Source organism: Oncorhynchus kisutch, linkage group LG13 (genome assembly GCF_002021735.2).
Source record: "Oncorhynchus kisutch isolate 150728-3 linkage group LG13, Okis_V2, whole genome shotgun sequence".
Classification (NCBI taxonomy): domain Eukaryota; kingdom Metazoa; phylum Chordata; class Actinopteri; order Salmoniformes; family Salmonidae; genus Oncorhynchus; species Oncorhynchus kisutch.
In genome coordinates this window covers 17929194-17950552 of record NC_034186.2, presented here as the reverse complement: position 1 = coordinate 17950552, position 21359 = coordinate 17929194, and the positions used below count along the sequence as shown (strand labels likewise).

The 21359-nt window shown below is 47.4% G+C and overlaps 1 protein-coding gene across 1 annotated transcript in view; it reads right to left on the bottom strand.

The window, feature by feature from the left end:
* The window catches only part of LOC116353052 (insulin-like growth factor-binding protein 3), a 55333-nt gene extending 34518 nt beyond the window's left edge, over positions 1 to 20815 (bottom strand). Inside the window, exons 1-3 of the mRNA XM_031785709.1 lie at positions 20292 to 20815; positions 9369 to 9649; positions 5961 to 6080 (exon numbers count right to left, since the gene is read on the bottom strand). Coding sequence (XP_031641569.1) covers positions 5961 to 6080; positions 9369 to 9649; positions 20292 to 20655 — 765 coding nt within the window. The 5' untranslated portion in view covers positions 20656 to 20815. The remainder of the gene's footprint in view (positions 1 to 5960; positions 6081 to 9368; positions 9650 to 20291) is intronic.
* Between the last annotated feature and the right edge of the window lie 544 nt (positions 20816 to 21359).

Sequence of the window (21359 nt, the reverse complement as noted above, 5' to 3'; positions counted from 1 at the left end):
CTCACTCACTGACTCACTGACTCACTGTCACTCAGTCACTCACTCACTCAGTCACTCACTCACTGACTCACTGACTCACTGACTCACTCACTCACTCACTCACTCACTCACTCACTCTCACACACACACACACACACACACACACACACACACACACACACACACACACACACACACACACACACTCACACACAGCGTCTGCAGACAGGATAATTATTTTAGTCTAGGGGACACTTGACTTAAACAACTTGCTTTCATGACTGTGCTCGTTTAATTCCGCTCTTCCCCCTCTGTCAAACCCCTCTCTTCCTCTCCATACCCTCCTTTCTGCTTAGTATTGTCACCCGAGATGGTTCACACGGTCTCCTATTCACTGTGTTTCCCGGTCATAAATCTTCTGTGACCGCAAACATCGACCTCAAAGGGTTTACCTCAACACCCCTGGCAGCAAGCCTGCACCCCTACCTCTATTTCCTGCAACCTGCACCCTACCTCTATTTCCCTGCCACCTGCACCCCTACCTCTATTTCCCTGCCACCTGCACCCCTACCTCTATTTCCCTGCCACCTGAACCCCTACCTCTATTTCCCTGCCACCTGAACCCCTACCTCTATTTCCCTGCCACCTGAACCCCTACCTCTATTTCCCTGCCACCTGAACCCCTACCTCTATTTCCCTGCCACCTGAACCCCTACCTCTATTTCCCCTGCCACCTGAACCCCTACCTCTATTTCCCTGCCACCTGCACCCCTCTAACTCTATCTCTCCCCTGCATCCCTCTATCTCCCCTGCACCCCTCTATCTCCCATGCACCCCTCATTCTCCCCTGCACCCCTCTAACTCTATCTCCCCTGCACCCCTCTAACTCTATCTCCCCTGCACCCCTCTAACTCTATCTCCCCTGCACCCCTCTATCTCCCCTGCACCCCTCTAACTCTATCTCCCCTGCACCCCTCTAACTCTATCTCCCCTGCACCCCTCTAACTCTATCTCCCCCGGCACCCCTCTATCTCCCCTGCACCCCTCTAACTCTATCTCCCCTGCACCCCTCTAACCGCTATCTCCCCTGCACCTCTCTAACTCTATCTCCCCTGCACCCCTCTAACTCTATCTCCCCTGCACCCCTCTAACTCTATCTCCCCTGCACCTCTCTAACTCTATCTCACCGCTGCACCCATCTAACTCTATCTCCCCTGCACCCCTCTAACTCTATCTCCCCTGCACCCCTCTATCTCCCCCTGCACACCTCTATCTCCCCCGGCACCCCTCTAACTCTATCTCCCCTGCACCCCTCTATCTCCCCTGTACCCCTCTAACTCCCCTGCACCCCTCTAACTCTATCTCTCCCCTGCACCCATCTAACTCTATCTCCCCTGCACCCCTCTAACTATATCTCCCCTGCACCTCTCTAACTCTATCTCACCCCTGCACCCATCTAACTCTATCTCCCCTGCACCCCTCTAACTCTATCTCCCCTGCACCCCTCTAACTCTATCTCCCCTGCACCCCTCTAAACTCTATCTCCCCTGCACCCCTCTATCTCCCCTGCACCCCTCTAACTCTATCTCCCCTGTACCCCTCTAACTCCCCTGCACCCCTCTAACTCCATCTCCGCTGCACCCCTCTATCTCCCCTGCACCCCTCTAACTCTATCTCCCCTGCACCCCTCTATCTCCCCTGCACCCCTCTAAACTCTATCTCCCCTGCATCCCTCTATCTCCCCCTGCACCTCTCTAACTCTATCTCACCCCTGCACCCCTCTAACTCTATCTCCCCTGCACCCCTCTAACTCTATCTCCCCCTGCACCCCTCTATCTCCCCTGCAACCGTCATTCTCCCCCTGCACCCCTCTAACTCTATCTCCCCTGCACCCCTCTAACTCTATCTCCCCTGCACCCCTCTATCTCCCCCTGCACACCTCTATCTCCCCCGGCACCCCTCTAACTCTATCTCCCCTGCACCCCTCTATCTCCCCTGTACCCCTCTAACTCCCCTGCACCCCTCTAACTCTATCTCTCCCCTGCACCCATCTAACTCTATCTCCCCTGCACCCCTCTAACTATATCTCCCCTGCACCTCTCTAACTCTATCTCACCCCTGCACCCATCTAACTCTATCTCCCCTGCACCCCTCTAACTCTATCTCCCCTGCACCCCTCTAACTCTATCTCCCCTGCACCCCTCTAACTCTATCTCCCCTGCACCCCTCTATCTCCCCTGCACCCCTCTAACTCTATCTCCCCTGTACCCCTCTAACTCCCCTGCACCCCTCTAACTCCATCTCCGCTGCACCCCTCTATCTCCCCTGCACCCCTCTAACTCTATCTCCCCTGCACCCCTCTATCTCCCCTGCACCCCTCTAACTCTATCTCCCCTGCATCCCTCTATCTCCCCTGCACCTCTCTAACTCTATCTCACCCCTGCACCCCTCTAACTCTATCTCCCCTGCACCCCTCTAACTCTATCTCCCCCTGCACCCCTCTATCTCCCTGCAACCGTCATTCTCCCCTGCACCCCTCTAACTCTATCTCCCCTGCACCCCTCTAACTCTATCTCCCCTGCACCCTCTATCTCCCCTGCACCCCTCTATTTCTATCTCCCCCGGCACCCCTCTATCTCCCCTGCACCCCTCTAACTCTATCTCCCCAGCACCCCTCTATCTCCCCTGCACCCCTCTAACTCTATCTCCCCTGCACCCCTCTATCTCCCCTGTACCCCTCTAACTCCCCTGTACCCCTCTAACTATATCTCCCCTGCACCCCTCTATCTCCCTGCACCCCTCTAACTCTATTTCCCCTGCACCCTCTATCTCCCCTGTACCCCTCTAACTCCCCTGTACCCCTCTAACTATATCTCCCCTGCACCCCTCTAACTCTATCTCCCCTGCACCCCTCTATCTCCCCTGCACCCCTCTAACTCTATCTCCCCTGCACACCTCTATCTCCCCTGTACCCCTCTAACTCCCCTGTACCCCTCTAACTATATCTCCCCTGCACCCCTCTAACTCCATCTCCGCTGCACCCCTCTATCTCCCCTGCACCCCTCTAACTCTATCTCCCCTGCACCCCTCTATCTCCCCTGCACCCCTCTAACTCTATCTCCCCTGCATCCCTCTATCTCCCCTGCACCTCTCTAACTCTATCCCACCCCTGCACCCCTCTAACTCTATCTCCCCTGCACCCCTCTAACTCTATCTCCCCCTGCACCCCTCTATCTCCCCTGCAACCGTCATTCTCCCCTGCACCCCTCTAACTCTATCTCCCCTGCACCCCTCTAACTCTATCTCCCCTGCACCCCTCTAACTCTATCTCCCCTGCACCCCTCTATCTCCCCTGCAACCGTCATTCTCCCCTGCACCCCTCTAACTCTATCTCCCCCTGCACCCCTCTATCTCCCCTGCAACCGTCATTCTCCCCTGCACCCCTCTAACTCTATCTCCCCCTGCACCCCTCTATCTCCCCTGCAACCGTCATTCTCCCCTGCACCCCTCTAACTCTATCTCCCCTGCACCCCTCTAACTCTATCTCCCCTGCACCCCTCTAACTCTATCTCCCCTGCACCCCTCTATCTCCCCTGCACCCCTCTATTTCTATCTCCCCCGGCACCCCTCTATCTCCCCTGCACCCCTCTAACTCTATCTCCCCAGCACCCCTCTATCTCCCCTGCACCCCTCTAACTCTATCTCCCCTGCACCCCTCTATCTCCCCTGTACCCCTCTAACTCCCCTGTACCCCCTCTAACTATATCTCCCCTGCACCCCTCTATCTCCCCTGCACCCCTCTAACTCTATTTCCCCTGCACCCTCTATCTCCCCTGTACCCCTCTAACTCCCCTGTACCCCTCTAACTATATCTCCCCTGCACCCCTCTAACTCTATCTCCCCTGCACCCCTCTATCTCCCCTGCACCCCTCTAACTCTATCTCCCCTGCACCCCTCTATCTCCCCTGTACCCCTCTAACTCCCCTGTACCCCTCTAACTATATCTCCCCTGCACCCCTCTAACTCTATCTCCCCTGCACCCCTCTATCTCCCCTGCACCCCTCTAACTCTATCTCCCCCGGCACCCCTCTATCTCCCCTGCACCCTTCTAACTCTATCTCCCCTGCACCCCTCTAACTCTATCTCCCCTGCACCTCTCTAACTCTATCTCCCCTGCACCCCTCTAACTCTATCTCCCCTGCACCCCTCTATCTCCCCTGCACCCCTCTAACTCTATCTCCCCCGGCACCCCTCTATCTCCCCTGCACCCTTCTAACTCTATCTCCCCTGCACCCCTCTAACTCTATCTCCCCTGCACCCCTCTAACTCTATCTCCCCTGCACCCCTCTAACTCTATCTCCCCCGGCACCCCTCTATCTCCCCTGCACCCCTCTAACTCTATCTCCCCTGCACCCCTCTAACTCTATCTCCCCTGCACCTCTCTAACTCTATCTCCCCTGCACCCCTCTAACTCTATCTCCCCTGCACCTCTCTAACTCTATCTCACCCCTGCACCCCTCTAACTCTATCTCTCCTGCACCTCTCTAACTCTATCTCACCCCTGCACCCATCTAACTCTATCTCCCCTGCACCCCTCTAACTCTATCTCCCCTGCACCCCTCTAACTCTATCTCCGCTGCACCCCTCTAACTCTATCTCCCCTGCACCCCCCTAACTCTATCTCCCCCGGCACCCCTCTATCTCCCCTGCACCCCTCTAACTCTATCTCCCCTGCACCCCTCTATCTCCCCCGGCACCCCTCTAACTCTATCTCCCCTGCACCCCTCTATCTCCCCTGTACCCCTCTAACTCTATCTCCCCTGCACCCCTCTAACTTTATCTCCCCTGCACCCCTGTATCTCCCCTGCACCTCTCTAACTCCATCTCCCCTGCACCCCTCTAACTCTATCTCCCCCTGCACCCCTCTAACTCTATCTCGAGGTCCATACAGAAATGGTTTGTTGAGATTGGTGTGGAAGAACTTCACTGGCCTGCACAAGCCCTGACCTCAACCTTTGGACTGAATTGGAACGCTGACTGTGAGCCAGGCCTAATCATCCAACATCAGTGACCTCACTAATGCTCTTGTGGCTGAATGGAAGCAAGTCCCCTCAGCAATGTTCCAACATCTAGTGGAAAGCCTCCCAGTAAAGTGGAGGCTGTTATAGCAGCAAATGGGAGACCAACTCCATATTAATGCCCGTGATTATGGAATGAAATGTTCGACAAGGAGGTGTCCACATACTTTTGGTCATGTACTGTATATTCACAGATACAATTCTGAGAAAAAAAGTGTTTTAAATAACACCACCATGACTCAGAGACCATCCTGATTCCCCCCCCCCACACACACACACACCACACGTGCACACACACGCACACACACGCGCACACACACACACAGAATATATTTTACTATCCTTGTGGGGACCTAGAATTGATTTCCAAGCAAAATTAAATTTTCCCTAACCCCTAATCCTACACCTAACCCTTACCCTAACCCTAACCATAACCCAAACCTTAACCCCTAACCCTAACTCCCTAATTCTACCTCTAACCCTAATTGCAACCCTAACCCTTAATCTAACACCCAAGACTAAAATAGCCTTTGTCCTCGTGGGGACCTGGGAAATGTCCCCACAATGGAGAATTTTACTTGTTGTACTGTCATTGTGGGGACTTTTGGGGATTTACGGTACCCACGAGGACAGTAATACAACCCCCCCCCCCCCCCCCCCCCAACACACACACACACACACACACACACTCACTCACTCACTACATAGGTTTCGGAAGGAAACCTCGCCCAGGCCCCCCACGGCCTTCTTTGACGTTGCCTTGACAGCAGCAACATCAACAACATTATCAACATCAATAATAACCTGGTATTACAGCTAACCTTACAGATAAATGCACCCTGCTGACTCACTATGAACAAGAAATGGGGTTTGTTTGGTGTGCGCAAGTGCGCGTGTTCTCACTTGTTTTTTCTTGTAGAAGCCCTTTTTGTCACAGTTGGGGATGCGGAAGCCTCTGGGGTTGAGCACATTGGAGATTTTAAGACTGTTCAGGATGCTTTCCATCTCTCTCCTGCATGGGCCCTGCACACACAGCACACAACACCTCATTAAAACATTACTAACCACTGTACTAACCCTGTAATAACCCCGTACTAACCCTGTACTAACACTGTACTAACCCTGTACTAACACTGTACTAACCCTGTAATAACACTGTAATAACACTGTACTAACCCTGTAATAACACTGTACTAACTCTGTAATAACACTGTAATAACCCTGTAATAACACTGTACTAACGCTGTAATAACACTGTACTCACCCTGTAATAACACTGTACCAATCCTGTAATAGCTCTGTAATAACACTGTACTAACCCTGTAATAACACTGTAATAACACTGTACTAACCCTGTACTAACCTTGTACTAACCCTGCACTAACCCTGTACTAACCCTGTAATAACACTGTACTAACCCTGTAATAACACGGTACTAACACTGTAATAACACTGTACTAGCCCTGTAATAACACTGTACTAACACTGTAATAACACTGTAATAACCCTGTAATAACCATGTAATAACACTGTACTAACACTGTACTAACCCTGTAATAACACTGTACTAACCCTGTACTAACCCTGTAATAACACTGTACTAACCCTGTAATAACACTGTAGTAACCCTGTAATAACACTGTACTAACCCTGTAATAACACTGTACTAACCCTGTAATAACACTGTACTAATGTTGTAATAACACTGAACTAACCCTGTAATAACCCTGTACTAACCCTGTAATAACACTGTAATAACACTGTACTAACCCTGTACTAACCCTGCACTAACCCTGTACTAACCCTGTAATAACACTGTACTAACCCTGTAATAACACTGTACTAACCCTGTACTAACCCTGTACTAACCCTGTACTAACCCTGTAATAACCCTGTACTAACCCTGTAATAACACTGTAATAACACTGTACTAACCCTGTAATAACACTGTACTAACACTGTACTAACCCTGTAATAACCCTGTACTAACACTGTACTAACCCTGTAATAACACTGTACTAACCCTGTAATAACACTGTAATAACACTGTAATAACACTGTACTAACCCTGTACTAACCCTGTAATAACCCTGTAATAACACTGTACTAACCCTGTAATAACACTGTACTAACCCTGTACTAACCCTGTACTAACACTGTACTAACACTGTAATAACAATGTACAAACCCTGTACTAACACTGTAATAACAATGTACTAACCCTGTAATAACAATGCACTAACCCTGTAATAACCCTATAATAACACTGTATCAACCCTGTACTAACACTGTACTAACCCTGAACTAACCCTGTAATAACACTGTAATAACAATATACTAACCCTGTACTAACCCTGAAATAACACTGTAATAACACTGTAATAACACCATAATAACCCTGTAATAACACTGTACTAACCCTGTAATAACACTGTAATAACAATGTATTAACCCTGTACTAACCCTGTAATAATACTGTAATAACCCTGTAATAACACTGTAATAACACTGTAATAACACCGTAATAACACTGTACTAACCCTGTAATAACCCTGTAATAACACTGTAATAACACTGTACTAACCCTGTACTAACACTGTACTAACCCTGTAATAACCCTATAATAACACTGTAATACGACTGTGTGCGTGTGTGTCTGTGTTTGGAATGGTCGTTTGTACAGTATTATGAGAGATACAGTGGGACAAAAAAGTATTTAGTCAGCCACCAATTGTGCAAGTTCTCCCACTTAAAAAGATGAGAGAGGCCTGTACTTTTCATCATAGGTATACTTCAACTATGACAGACAAAATCAATTTAAACAATCCAGAAAATCACATTGTAGGATTTTTAATGAATTAATTTTCTAATTATGGTGGAAAATAAGTATTTGGTCAAGAACAAAAGTTTATCTCAATTCTTTGTTATATACCCTTTGTTGGCAAGGACAGAGGTCAAATGTTTTCTGTAAGTCTTCACAAGGTTTTCACACACTGTTGCTGGTATTTTGGCCCATTCCTCCATGCAGATCTCACTTAGAGCAGTGATGTTTTGGGGCTGTTGCTGGGAAACAGGGACTTTCAACTCCCTCCAAAGCCACTCCTTCGAAGCCACTCCTTCGTTGCCCGGGCGGTGTGTTTGGGATCATTGTCATGCTGAAAGACCCAGCCACGTTTCATCTTCAATGCCCTTGCTGATGGAAGGAGGTTTTCACTCAAAATCTCACGATACATGGCCCCATTCATTCTTTCCTTTACACGGATCAGTCGTCCTGGTCGCTTTGCAGAAAAACAGCCCCAAAGCATGATGTTTCCACCCCCATGCTTCACAGTAGGTATGGTGTTCTTTGAATGCAACTCAGCATTCTTTGTCCTCCAAACACGACGAGTTGAGTTTTTACCAAAAAGTTATATTTTGGTTTCATCTGACCATATGACATTCTCCCAATCTTCTTCTGGATCATCCTAATGCTCTCTAGCAAACTTCATACGGGCCTGGACATGTACTGGCTTAAGCAGGGGGACACGTCTGGCACTGCAGGATTTGAGTCCCTGCCGGCGTATTGTGTTACTGATGGTAGGCTTTGTTACTTTGGTCCCAGCTTTCTGCAGGTCATTCACTAGGTCCCCACGTGTGGTTCTGGGATTTTTGCTCACCGTTCTTGTGATCATTTTGACCCCATGGGGTGAGATCTTGCGTGGAGCCCCAGATCGAGGGGGATTATCAGTGTTCTTGTATGTCTTCCATTTCCTAATAATTGCTCCCACAGTTGATGTCTTCAAACCAAGCTGCGTACCTATTGCAGATTCAGTCTTCCCAGCCTGGTGCAGGTCTACAATTTTGTTTCTGGTGTCCTTTGACAGCTCTTTGGTCTTGGCCATAGTGGAGTTTGGAGTGTGACTGTTTGAGGTTGTGGACAGGTGTCTTTTATACTGATAACAAGTTCAAACAGGTGCCATTAATACAGGTAACGAGTGGAGGACAGAGGAGATTCTTAAAGTATAAGTTACAGGTCTGTGAGAGCCAGAAATCTTGCTTGTTTGTAGGTGACCAAATACTTATTTTCCACCATAATTTGCAAATTAACTCCTAAAACTCCTACAATGTGATTTTCTGGATTTTTTTTCTTCTCATTTTGTCTGTCATAGTTGAAGTGTACCTATGATGAAAATTACAGGCCTCTCTCATCTTTTTAAGTGGGAGAACTTGCACAATTGGTGGCTGACTAAATACTTTTTTGCCCCACTGTAGGTGATGGTAGGTATTAGTTAAGTGTCTTTATCCACGGTGCATGAAATAGTCATTACTTACATACTCAGTCTCCCTCTTGTTATCCAGGGAGAAGTTATGCATGTCGGAGTTGACTCCCCCAGACACTGACTCCACCTTGTAGCTCTGGCTCTTCTTATTCTGCTCCTTCTTGATCACGTCTAGCTTGGTGTGCAGCGGCGGTTTGGCCTCTATCGCCCCCCGATGTCCACCACCTCCGCCTTCCACACCTACCGCGCCCCCTGCCACCGTCTTGGTCGTCGTCACGGTGCCGTTGGCACGCTGTTCATCCCCCGCCCCGGAATGCTCCCCACTTGTGTTCTCTGTCAAAGCAACAGGAAGTGATGTCATGGTTTAGAAACGTTTTCAAATGAAGTCCAAAAAGTGTGTGTTGTTAGATTGTCATAGTGGATGGTCTATGCATTGGCAAGGAGATGAAACACCATTAAGTTAGCTTCAGGAACATCTTTACCAAGATTATGGTGTGTTTGGATACAGTCAGAGTTCCAGAGTTCGCGAGTCTGAAATAGTCTAAACACTATAATGACCTGAGAACGAGACTGAGACCAGTGCCTCACAAGCCTCTCTCTCTCTCTCTCTCTCTCTCTCTCTGTGTTTCTCTCTCTGCTCCCCCTCTCTCAATTCAATTCAATTCAATAAAAATTAACAGTAAACATTACACATACAGAAGTTTCAAAACAAAAAAAACATTACAAATATATATATATATATATATATATATATATATATATAGAGAGAGAGAGAGAGAGAGAGGGGGGGAGCAGAGAGAGAGAGAGAGAGAGAGGGGGGGAGCAGAGAGAGAAACACAGAGAGAGAGAGGGGGGGAGCAGAGTGAGAGAGAGAGAGAGGGGGGGGGAGCAGAGAGAGAAACACAGAGAGAGAGAGGGGGGAGCAGAGTGAGAGAGAGAGAGAGAGAGAGGGGGGAGCAGAGAGAGAAACACAGAGAGAGAGAGGGGGGAGCAGAGTGAGAGAGAGAGAGAGGGGGGGGGAGCAGAGAGAGAAACACAGAGAGAGAGAGGGGGGAGCAGAGTGAGAGAGAGAGAGAGAGAGAGAGAGGGGGAGCAGAGAGAGAAACACAGAGAGAGAGGGGGGAGCAGAGTGAGAGAGAGAGAGAGAGAGAGAGAGAGAGGGGGAGCAGAGAGAGAAACAGAGAGAGAGAGGGGGGAGCAGAGTGAGAGAGAGAGAGAGAGAGGGGGGAGCAGAGAGAGACAGAGAGAGAGGGGGAGCAGAGAGAGACAGAGAGAGAGGGGGAGCAGGGAGAGACAGAGAGAGGGGGGAACAGAGAGAGACAGAGAGAGAGGGGGAACAGAGAGAGACACGAGAGAGGGGGAGCAGAGAGAGACAGAGAGAGGGGGGAACAGAGAGAGACAGAGAGAGAGGGGGAGCAGAGAGAGACAGAGAGAGGGGGGAACAGAGAGAGACAGAGAGAGAGGGGGAACAGAGAGAGACAGAGAGAGAGGGGGAGCAGAGAGAGAGGGGGAGAGAGGGGGGAACAGAGAGAGACAGCGAGAGGGGGGAACAGACAGAAACAGAGAGAGAGGGGGAACAGAGAGAGACAGAGAGAGGGGGGAACAGAGAGAGACAGAGAGAGGGGGGGACAGAGAGAGACAGCGAGAGAGGGGGAGCAGAGAGAGAGACAGAGGAGAGGGGGGACAGAGAGAGACAGAGAGAGAGGGGGGAGCAGAGAGAGAGACAGAGAGAGGGGGGAACGAGAGAGACAGAGAGAGGGGGGAACAGAGAGAGACAGAGAGAGGGGGGGAACAGAGAGAGACAGGGAGAGAGGGGGGGAACAGAGAGAGACAGAGAGAGGGGGGAGCAGAGAGAGAAAGAGAGGAGGGGGAGCAGAGAGAGACAGAGAAAGAGGTGGGAGCAGAAAGAGAAAGAGAGAGAGGGGGAGCAGAGAGAGAAACAGACAGAGAGAGTGGGAGCAGAGAGATAGAGAGAGAGGGGGAGCAGAGAGAGAGACAGACAGAGAGAGAGGGGGGAGCAGAGAGAGAGGGGGGGAAGCAGAGAGAGAAACAGATGAGAGAGGGGGAGCAGAGAAGACAGAGAAAAGAGGGGGAGCAGAAAGAGAAAGAGAGAGGGGGAGCAGAGAGAGACAGAGAGAGAGAGACAGACAGAGAGAGAGGGGGAGCAGAGAGAGAGGGGGGGAGCAGAGAGAGAACAGAGAGAGAGGGGGAGCAGAGAGAGACAGAAAAAGAGGGGGAGCAGAAAGAGAAAGAGAGAGAGAGGGGGAGCAGAGAGAGACAGAGAGAGAGGGGGAGCAGAGAGAGAGACAGAGAGAGAGAGAGGGGGAGCAGAAAGAGACAGAGAAAGAGGGGGAGCAGAAAGAGAAAGAGAAAGAGGGAGCAGAGAGAGACAGAGAAAGGGGGACAGAAAGAGAAGAGAGATAGGGGAGCAGAGAGAGAAACCGACAGAGAGAGAGGGGGCGCAGAAAGAGATAGAGAGAGAGAGAGGGGGAGCAGAGAGAGACAGAGAGAGAGGGGGAGCAGAGAGAGAGAGGGACAGAGAGAGAGGGGGAGCAGAAAGAGAAAGAGAGAGAGGGAGCAGAGAGAGACAGAGAAGGGGGGGGATCAGAAAGAGAAGAGAGAGGGAGGAGCAGACAGAGAGAGAGGGGGAGCAGAGAGAGACAGAGAGAGAGGGGGAGCAGAGAGAGAGGGACAGAAAGAGAGGGGGAGCAGAGAGAGAGAGGAACAGAGAGAGAGGGGGAGCAGAAAGAGAAAGAGAGAGAGGGAGCAGAGAGAGACAGAGAAAGGGGGGAGCAGAAAGAGAAGAGAGAGGGAGGAGCAGAGAGAGAAACAGACAGAGAGAGGGGGAGCAGAGAGAGAAACAGAGAGAGATAGAGGGTGAGTAGAGAGAGAAACAGATAGAGAGAGGGGGATCCGAGAGAGAGAGGGAGGGAGCAGAGAGAGAGAGAGGGGGAGCAGAGAGAGAGAGGGAGGGAGCAGAGAGAGAGAGAGAGAGAGAGAGAGAATAGAAAAAAGAGCCAACAAATTTTACAACCATCTAAAAACAAGTGACACTGGTCCACTACCAGGTCATGTGTCTTCTCAGTCATGTTGACACTGGTCTACTACCAGGTCATGTGTCTTCTCAGTCATGTTGACACTGGTCTACTACCAGGTCATGTGTCTTCTCAGTCATGTTGACACTGGTCTACTACCAGGTCATGTGTCTTCTCAGTCATGTTGACACTGGTCCACTACCAGGTCATGTGTCTTCTCAGTCATGTTGACACTGGTCTACTACCAGGTCATGTGTCTTCTCAGTCATGTTGACACTGGTCTACTACCAGGTCATGTGTCTTCTCAGTCATGTTGACACTGGTCTACTACCAGGTCATGTGTCTTCTCAGTCATGTTGACACTGGTCTACTACCAGGTCATGTGTCTTCTCAGTCATGTTGACACTGGTCTACTACCAGGTCATGTGTCTTCTCAGTCATGTTGACACTGGTCTACTACCAGGTCATGTGTCTTCTCAGTCATGTTGACACTGGTCTACTACCAGGTCATGTGTCTTCTCAGTCATGTTGACACTGGTCTACTACCAGGTCATGTGTCTTCTCAGTCATGTTGACACTGGTCTACTAGCAGGTCATGTGTCTTCTCAGTCATGTTGACACTGGTCTACTACCAGGTCATGTGTCTTCTCAGTCATGTTGACACTGGTCCACTACCATTGCTTTAATGTATTGTTGTTCTCATTAATATTGTTGTTGTAGTTGTTGATAATGGTAATCCCAAGTCCACTACTACTATTATTATTGCTGTTGGTCCCACCATTTATTACATATAAATATATATATATTTTATATCAAAAAATATATTTTTATTTTATTTTTATTTTTATTTTTCGATATGTATACTTTGACAATGTAAGTGATATTGAACTTGCCATGTCAATAAAGTCAATTGAATTGAATTGAATTGAATTGAGAGAGAGAGAGAGAGAGAGAGAGAGAGAGAGAGAGAGGAGAGAGAGAGAGAGAGAGAGCGAGAGAGAGAGAGAGAGAGAGAGAGAGAGAGGAGAGAGAGAGAGAGAAGAGAGAGAGAGAAAGGGAGAGAGAGAGAGACAAAGAGAGAGAGAAGAGCTGTTCAATTCTACAACCACCTAAAAGGAAGCAATTCCAAAACCTGCTATTTGGCCCTAAACAGAGAGTAAACAGTGGCAGAATACCTGACCACTGTGACTGACCCAAACTTAAGAAAGGTTTTGACTATGTACATACTCAGTGAGCATAGCCTTGCTATTGAGAGAGTCTGCAGTAGGCAGACCTGGCTCTCAAGAGAAGACAGGCTATGTGCACACTGCCCACATAAAAAGGTGGAAACTGAGATGCACTTCCTAACCTCCTGCTAAATGTATGACCATATTAGAGACACATATTTCCCTCAGATTACATAGACCCGCAAAGAATTAGAAAACAAATGCAATTTTGATAAACTCCCATATCTACTGGGTGAAATTCCACAATGTGCCATCACAGCAGCAAGATGTGTGACCTGTTGCCACAAGAAAAGGGCGACCAGTGAAGAACAAACACCATTGTAAATACAACCCATATTTATGCTTATTTATTTTCCCTTGTGTACTTTAACCATTTGTACATTGTTAAAACACTGTATATATATATAATATGACATTTGTAATGTCTTTATTGTTTTGAAACTTCTGTATGTGTAATGTTTACTGTTCATTTTTATTGTTTATTTCACTTTTGTATATTATCTACATCACTTGCTTTGGCAATGTTAACACATGTTTCCCATGCCAATAAAGCCCGTTGAATTGAATTGAATTGAATTCAAGGGAGAGGTGGAGCAGAGAGAGAGACAGACAGAGAGAGAGAGAGACAGACAGACACAGAGAGAGAGGGGGAAGCTGAGAGAGAGAGAGAGAGAGAGAGACAGACAGACAGACAGACAGACAGACAGACAGACAGACAGACAGACAGACAGACAGACAGACAGACAGACAGACAGACAGACAGACAGACAGACAGACAGACAGACAGACAGACAGACAGACAGACGAGGGAGGAGCAGAGAGAGCAAGAGCGACAGGAAGTTAGTCGCTCGCTCCTGATATTTATAGACCACGTAGCTGGCAAAGATTCCTGACAAATCGTTAAAGACAGAGCAGAGCCCAGACCACCTGACCGGGTCAGAAGGAGAGATAGAAGAGTTGGAGGAGGGGGATTTTAACATCGCTCCCTAATATAGGAAAGGGACGAACTATCCACCATATGATCAGGGTCAGCCAGAACTACTATTGCCTACTGCACTATTACTGACCAGAGCCACATGAGGCTGTGTGCTATGCTGGACAGTACGGGTGCATCCCGAATGGCACCCTATTCCCTATACTACATTAGACCAGGGCCCATAAGGAAAAGGCTGCCATTAGCACACAGGCCCTGTGCAGATAACCATCTGAAGGCACTCAGGGAAAGAATGTCAACACTGGATTTGAACCTGGAATCGTGAGGCCAGCAGTGGGCTGAACACATTCAACTGGTCTTGGCAAAGACACACACACACACACACAAAACCACAGACATACACTTATTTGAACACACACATGCAGTTACACACACACACACACACACACATTGTAAGGATTAAGTAGAACCAAATATTGTCTTGCGGAGGTGTGGGCAGGGAGGGGCGGGTGGGGAGGGGCAGGACGGGGTACATTATGCATACAACAACTTAAACATCAATGATGTCATCATTGGCATAAACAAGAACCTAAAAAGCAACAACAAAATGGCTGCAGAATAGATAAAGCTTCCCCATCGTCACCCTTCACCTTGAAACCAGACAAATCACTTCGACCAACTCCTAAAAACCAGAAATGAGTAGAAAGGATCCAAGGGGAGAGAGAGCCCAGTCTACACTGCATTCGGAAAGTATTCAGACCCCTTGACTTTTTCTATATTTTGTTACTTTAAGAGCCTTATTCTAAAATGTATCACATTTGATTTTTTTCCTCATTTATCTACACACAATACCCCATAATGACAAAGTTAAAACCCTTTTTTGTTTTACATTTTGAAAATGTATATAAAAAACTGAAATATCACATTTATATAAGTATTCTGACCCTTTACTGAGTACTTTGTTTAAGCATCTTTGGCAGTGATTTTCAGCCTAAAGTCCACTTGGGTATAAAACTACAATCTTAGCACACCTGTATTTGGAGAGTTTCTCCCATTCTTCTCTGCAGATCCTCTCAAGCTCTCTCAGGTTTGATGAGGTGTGTCACTGCACAGCTATTTTCAGGTCTCTCCAAAGATGTTTGATCGGGATCAAATCTGGGCTCTGTCAGGGCCACTCAAGGACATTCAGAGACTTGTCCCGAAGCCACTCCTGCGTTGTCTTGGCTTAGGGTTGTTGTCATGTTGGAAGGTGAACCTTCGCCTCAGTCTGAGGTCCTGAGTGCTCTGTAGCAGGTTTTCATCAATGAACTCTCTGTACTTTGCTCTATTCATCTTACCCTTGATCCTGACTAGTCTCCCAATCCCTGCCACTGAAAAACAATCCCAACAGCATGATGCTGCCACCACCATGCTTCACCGTAGGGAGGTTGCCAGGTTTCCTCCAGACGTGATGCTTGGTATTCAGGCCAAAGAGTTCAATCTTGGTTTCATCAGACCAGAATCTTGTTTCTCCTGGTCTGAGAGTCTTTATGTGACTTTTGGCAAACTCCAAGCGAGCTGTCATGTGCCTTTTATTGAGGAGTGGCTTCCGTCTGCCCACTCTACCATAAAGGCCTGATTGGTGGATGCCGCAGAGATGGTTGTCCTTCTGGAAGGTTCTCCTATCTCCACAGAGCAACTCTGGAGCTCTGTCAGAGTGACCATCGGGTTCTTGGTCTCCTCCCTGATCAAGGCCCTTCTCCCGCGATTGCTCAGTTTGGCCAGGTGGCCAGCTCTAGGAAGAGTCTTGGTGGTTACAAACTTCTTCCATTTAAGAATGATGGAGGCCACTGTATTCTTGGGGACCTTCAATGCTGCAGAAGTGTTTTGCTACCCTTCTCCAGATCTGTGCCTCGACACAATCCTGTCTCAGAGCTCTACGGACAATTCCTTCTACCTCATGGCTTGGTTTTTGCTTTGACATACACTGTCAACTGTGAGACCTTATATAGACAGGTGTGAGCCTTTCCAAATCATGTCCAATCAATTTAATTTACTTTGTCATTATGGGGTATTGTGTGTAGATTGATGAGGATCTGAGAGAGAGAGAGAGAGAGAGAGAGAGAGAGAGAGAGAGAGAGGGAGAGAGAGAGAGAGTGAGGGAGAGAGAGAGAGAGAGAGAGAGAGAGAGAGAGAGGAGGAGAGAGAGAGAGAGAGAGTGCGAGAGAGAGTGCGAGAGAGAGAGAGACCCCCACAGAGCCCCAGGACAGAAACACAATTAGACCCAATCAAATCATGAGACAACAAAAAGATAATTACTTCACACATTGGAAAGAATCAACACAAAAATAGAGCAAACTAGAATGCTATTTGTCCCTAACCAGATAGTACACTGTGGCAGAATACCTGACCACTCTGACTGACCCAAATTTAAGGAAAGCTTTGACTATGTACAGACTCAGTGATTATAGCCTTGCTATTGAGAAAGGCTAATCTGGCGCTCAAGAGAAGACTATGTGCACACTGCCCACAAAATGAGGTGTAAACTGAGCTGCACCTCCTAACCTCCTGCCAAATGTATGACCATATTAGAGACACATATTTCCCTCAGATTACATAGACCCAGAAAATTATTTGAAAACAAATCAAACATAGATAAACTCCCATAACTGTTAGGCAAAATGTCTCCGTGTGCAATCACAGCAGCAAGATTTGTGACCTGTTGCCAAAAGAAAAGCGCAACCAGTGAAGAACAAACACCATTGTAAATACAACCCATATTTATGTTTATTTATTTTCCCTTTTGTACTTCAACTATTTGCACATATTATGACATTTGAAATGTCTTTATTCTTTTGGAACTTTTGTGAGTGTAATGTTTACTCTGAAAAGCATTTAATTGTTTATTTCACTTTTGTTTATTATCTACATACATTACAGACGTTTACACTTGCTTTGGCAATGTAAACGCATGTTTCCCATGCCAATAAAGCCCTTAAATTGAAATGTAATTGAATTGAAAGAAAGAGAGAGAGAGAGAGAGAGAGAGAGAGAGAGAGAGAGAGAAACGGAGAGAGAGAAACGGAGAGAGAGAGAGAAAGCGAGAGGAGAGGCCTTGTTAAATTGTTGGAATGGCTCCCAAATGGCAACCTTTTGGCTATATAGCTCACTACTTTTGAGCAGGGCCCGAAGGGCATCTCAGTAACTCTAAACACAGTGCACAACAATGTGATAGAGACCGGTACGGTTGCCTAGAGGCTGTTTTAGGGTCAGTTTGGTCTGGAATTGTTAAGGACAATGGCCTAGCAGTCAACACTGGACAGCATTGTGGGATTGGCAACTAACAACGTTTTCAAACACTTCTGACTAATTGGATTGAGAGACATCAAGGTCTCTGAACCAACCACATAAGGTGTGTACAATATTTATATGATTTACAAAATTAATGGTAAAGTATATTACATTGTAATAGGAAAACTGTGATTTATACTGTAAATGTGTACATTTATCAACAATAAAATACTGTAATGCATTATACTGCAGCATGCTGTAAATGATGATGTATTGTGGGAAAATGTTGTGGGCAGGGAAATAATGTATGTATTTCGTATGTACCATACATGTAATTGCACCCCACAGAATAGAGTGACGTTTTTTTCGGGCACCACAAACCTTTTGACCACTAGTGGGTGCACAGTGCACTTGTTTCTGACTCATTAACATATTTTGAGTCATGCCTTGTATGTGAGTATGTGTTGTAGTAGTGCCACATCAATTAAATGTGTACAGAGGACGGATTGGAGTGGCAGCTAGTCACAAACCTTTAATGGTTGAGCATTTGCCATATCCTTGGTCTGGTTTGCCCTGTCGTCGCTGCCAGTTTGGAAGCCTTTGTCAAGGCCAAGTGATATAAGATACCAAAATGTGGAATTTGATATCACTTGTACTTCTAGAGGTCTTGACAAAGGCGTCCAAACTGGCATTCATTGATATGATGTCATATGTAAACACATTAGCAGCCAACCTGCGTGCACCAATCCCATGCAATATACGGTAAAATACTGTAAAATACAATCCCCATCTCCCTCAATGAATTTAATTCCTCCCTCCCTTCATTCATCCATTCATTCATACATTTCAATTACCGTAAAAGGATTACAGTAACTCACTGTACTGTTATTTTACGGCAACTTACAGTTAAACAGTTTCCTGTGAGTTACCATAAAAACAATAGTGAAATTATTACAGGAACAGTATTGGATACCGTAAAATATATTACGGTAACATATTGTACCTTTTGATAACTTACAGGAGACTGGCTGCCTCTAAGTTACCTTAGAAAAGCACAGGAAATGTTTTAGAGTGTACATAGTGCACTATTTTTGGCAGGCCAGACTGCTGTTTAAAAGTGACAGACCTAGCTAACAATAGCCTTTGTGTGTGACAATGTGACAGTGGACTGCTTCACCACACACCACTGTGGCAAAGACAAATTACTAGGAGAAAACACACACCAACGCCTGGTGGGCTGACACAGCCTCCACTAAACACACAGCAACACCACAGGGGGCAGAGTGAAACAGTGCCTTACCCTCTTTCCTTGTGATAATGCAAGGTGTAGGAAGTATGGCTTCACATGGATGTTATATGTGTGCCAGGTCCATATTAGTGTGTGTGTGTGTGTCAGGCATATTTGCATGTCCCGATGTCAAAGCTGTGAGTTTGGGAAAGGAGAGTAGGCCTACGGACATGACAATGTCGTCATTCACAAAACGCTAATTTTTGCTCATCTACTTCCTCTAAAGATACACATATGTGGCATTCACTAACGATTGGGTTGGGGCAGCCAGGTGTGTGTGTGTGTGTGTGTGTGTGTGTGTGTGTGTGTGTGTGTGTGTGTGTGTGTGTGTGTGTGTGTGTGTGTGTGTGTGTGTGTGTGTGTGTGTGTATGTGAGCGTGTGTGTGTGGTTAATGTGTATCTGTGTGTGTGTGCGTGCGTGTGCAGAGCGCTAGAGAGCACACAGTATATGGTATTTAGAGTTAGCATGTCGTCCTCAAAAGAACAACGACTACAGTGTGTATCTGACATATGGTGGCGCACGCCTTAGCGAGCGGAGTGGCCGAATGGAGGGAATGCCACCGGCTAAAATAGTTGCGCAGATTCCATTCAAACCCAATGGTGCATTTCACACCCAATGACAGAGTATATCAATTGTTTAACTAAAGAAAGCTCACAACATCATGAATTTTAATGCGTTTTAAATTACTATATGGCCCATATATACTGTGCGCCATGGATATGTTGGCAATAGGTTACGATGCGCAAAACGTATTGACATATTGGCTATATACTTAAACCTCACACTGCAAATAAAAAAACACTGATTCGATACTAATAGCAATAACTAATAGCAATGTACAATAACCAACATTTTATTAACCCCTTATGTGCACTGTAATGCACATAATCGTATTAAGCGTGAATCTTGCCACAGTGCCACAGGGCCACTGTTGCTATTTGTAGCGGGCAACGGACACTTAGAGGGAGGCATACCGTCCGACACTCATGGAGAGCCGGCCACAAGGCAGCCACAGTCCGCCGAGTGTCTAATTATTGCCGATTACCACAAATGAACTCACATCAATATTTAATGAGTAAGCCTAAGTAACCCATGACCCTGAGTAACCCTGAGTCACACCAACATCGACCCTAAGACTACAGTGGTTCTCTAACAGAAACAGACCAACCCAGCTCAGAACCTTCATAGAAGGAGCGACATTTAGAACAGTGAGGCGCTTACCTTGTTTCTGCGCGGGGAGCAGAAAGGTGTTGAGTTTTTTGGACGCGGCGCTGGAGCACGCTCCCCGTCCCTCTAGCAAGGCTTGCAGTGGTCGGGTCTCCCCGGGTTGGAACAGACAAATCAGCCCGGAGCCACAGCGTCCGGTGTACACTCCACACGCCTGACCCTCAGCAAGGGCGCACGACAGACAGCACCCGCAGCCGGGCTCCCGCACCCTCTCTGCGCAGTCTTTTGGCAGCGGCTTGCACTCCATAAGAGCCCCGGCGTCACACGGCTCGCATCGGACCACCGGTCCCACGGTCTCCGCGAACCGGGTGAATGCAGCGAGCACCGCAGTGAGACAAAGCACGCATAGACCGGGCATTCTGCCGATAAGCTGGTCACAAAGGGACAGTATGCGAGTTGTCACGTAAGCTTAAGGGGACTCTCTGTGTCACTGCGAACCGGCTAGACTTCTCCATCTGTATTTTCTTTTAAGCGAACTTGTCGTTTTATACAGGCGGGAAAAAGAGCCAACAAGTCACACCCTCCGAATGAATAATGTAAACGGAGAGCCCCGATCCAGAGGAACCGCCGACGTTGACGACACAGGCTCGAGAATGACATTAATAACGGTTTAGAACCGATTCACAGGTGGATTAGGCCTATTCTATGAATTTACAGTATTTATTGTTTAACTATCACTTTGTACACAATGTTTAGTATATAGGCCTACTATTTTGTTGTATTCTAATTGATTAAAGCAGGCAATAAGCTTATTTAATTTAGAGTTAGGAGCCAAGTAAAATGTGAAACATAAAGGACTAGTTTCCCTGACACATATTATGCCTAATCCTGGACCAAAACGTATGTTACATTCTCAATTGAAAGTGTTTGTAGTCCAGGACTAAAGTTAATATAGGTTGGGACACCAGCCCCATAGGGTTAGAGGTTTTCACATGAACAGAACACTAGATATGGTCTGAATCAGTTTCCCTTGGCTATACCAGTGGTTTTCCTGCTGGCTATACCAGTGGTTTTCCTGCTGGCTATACCAGTGGTTTTCCTGCTGGCTATACCAGTGGTTTT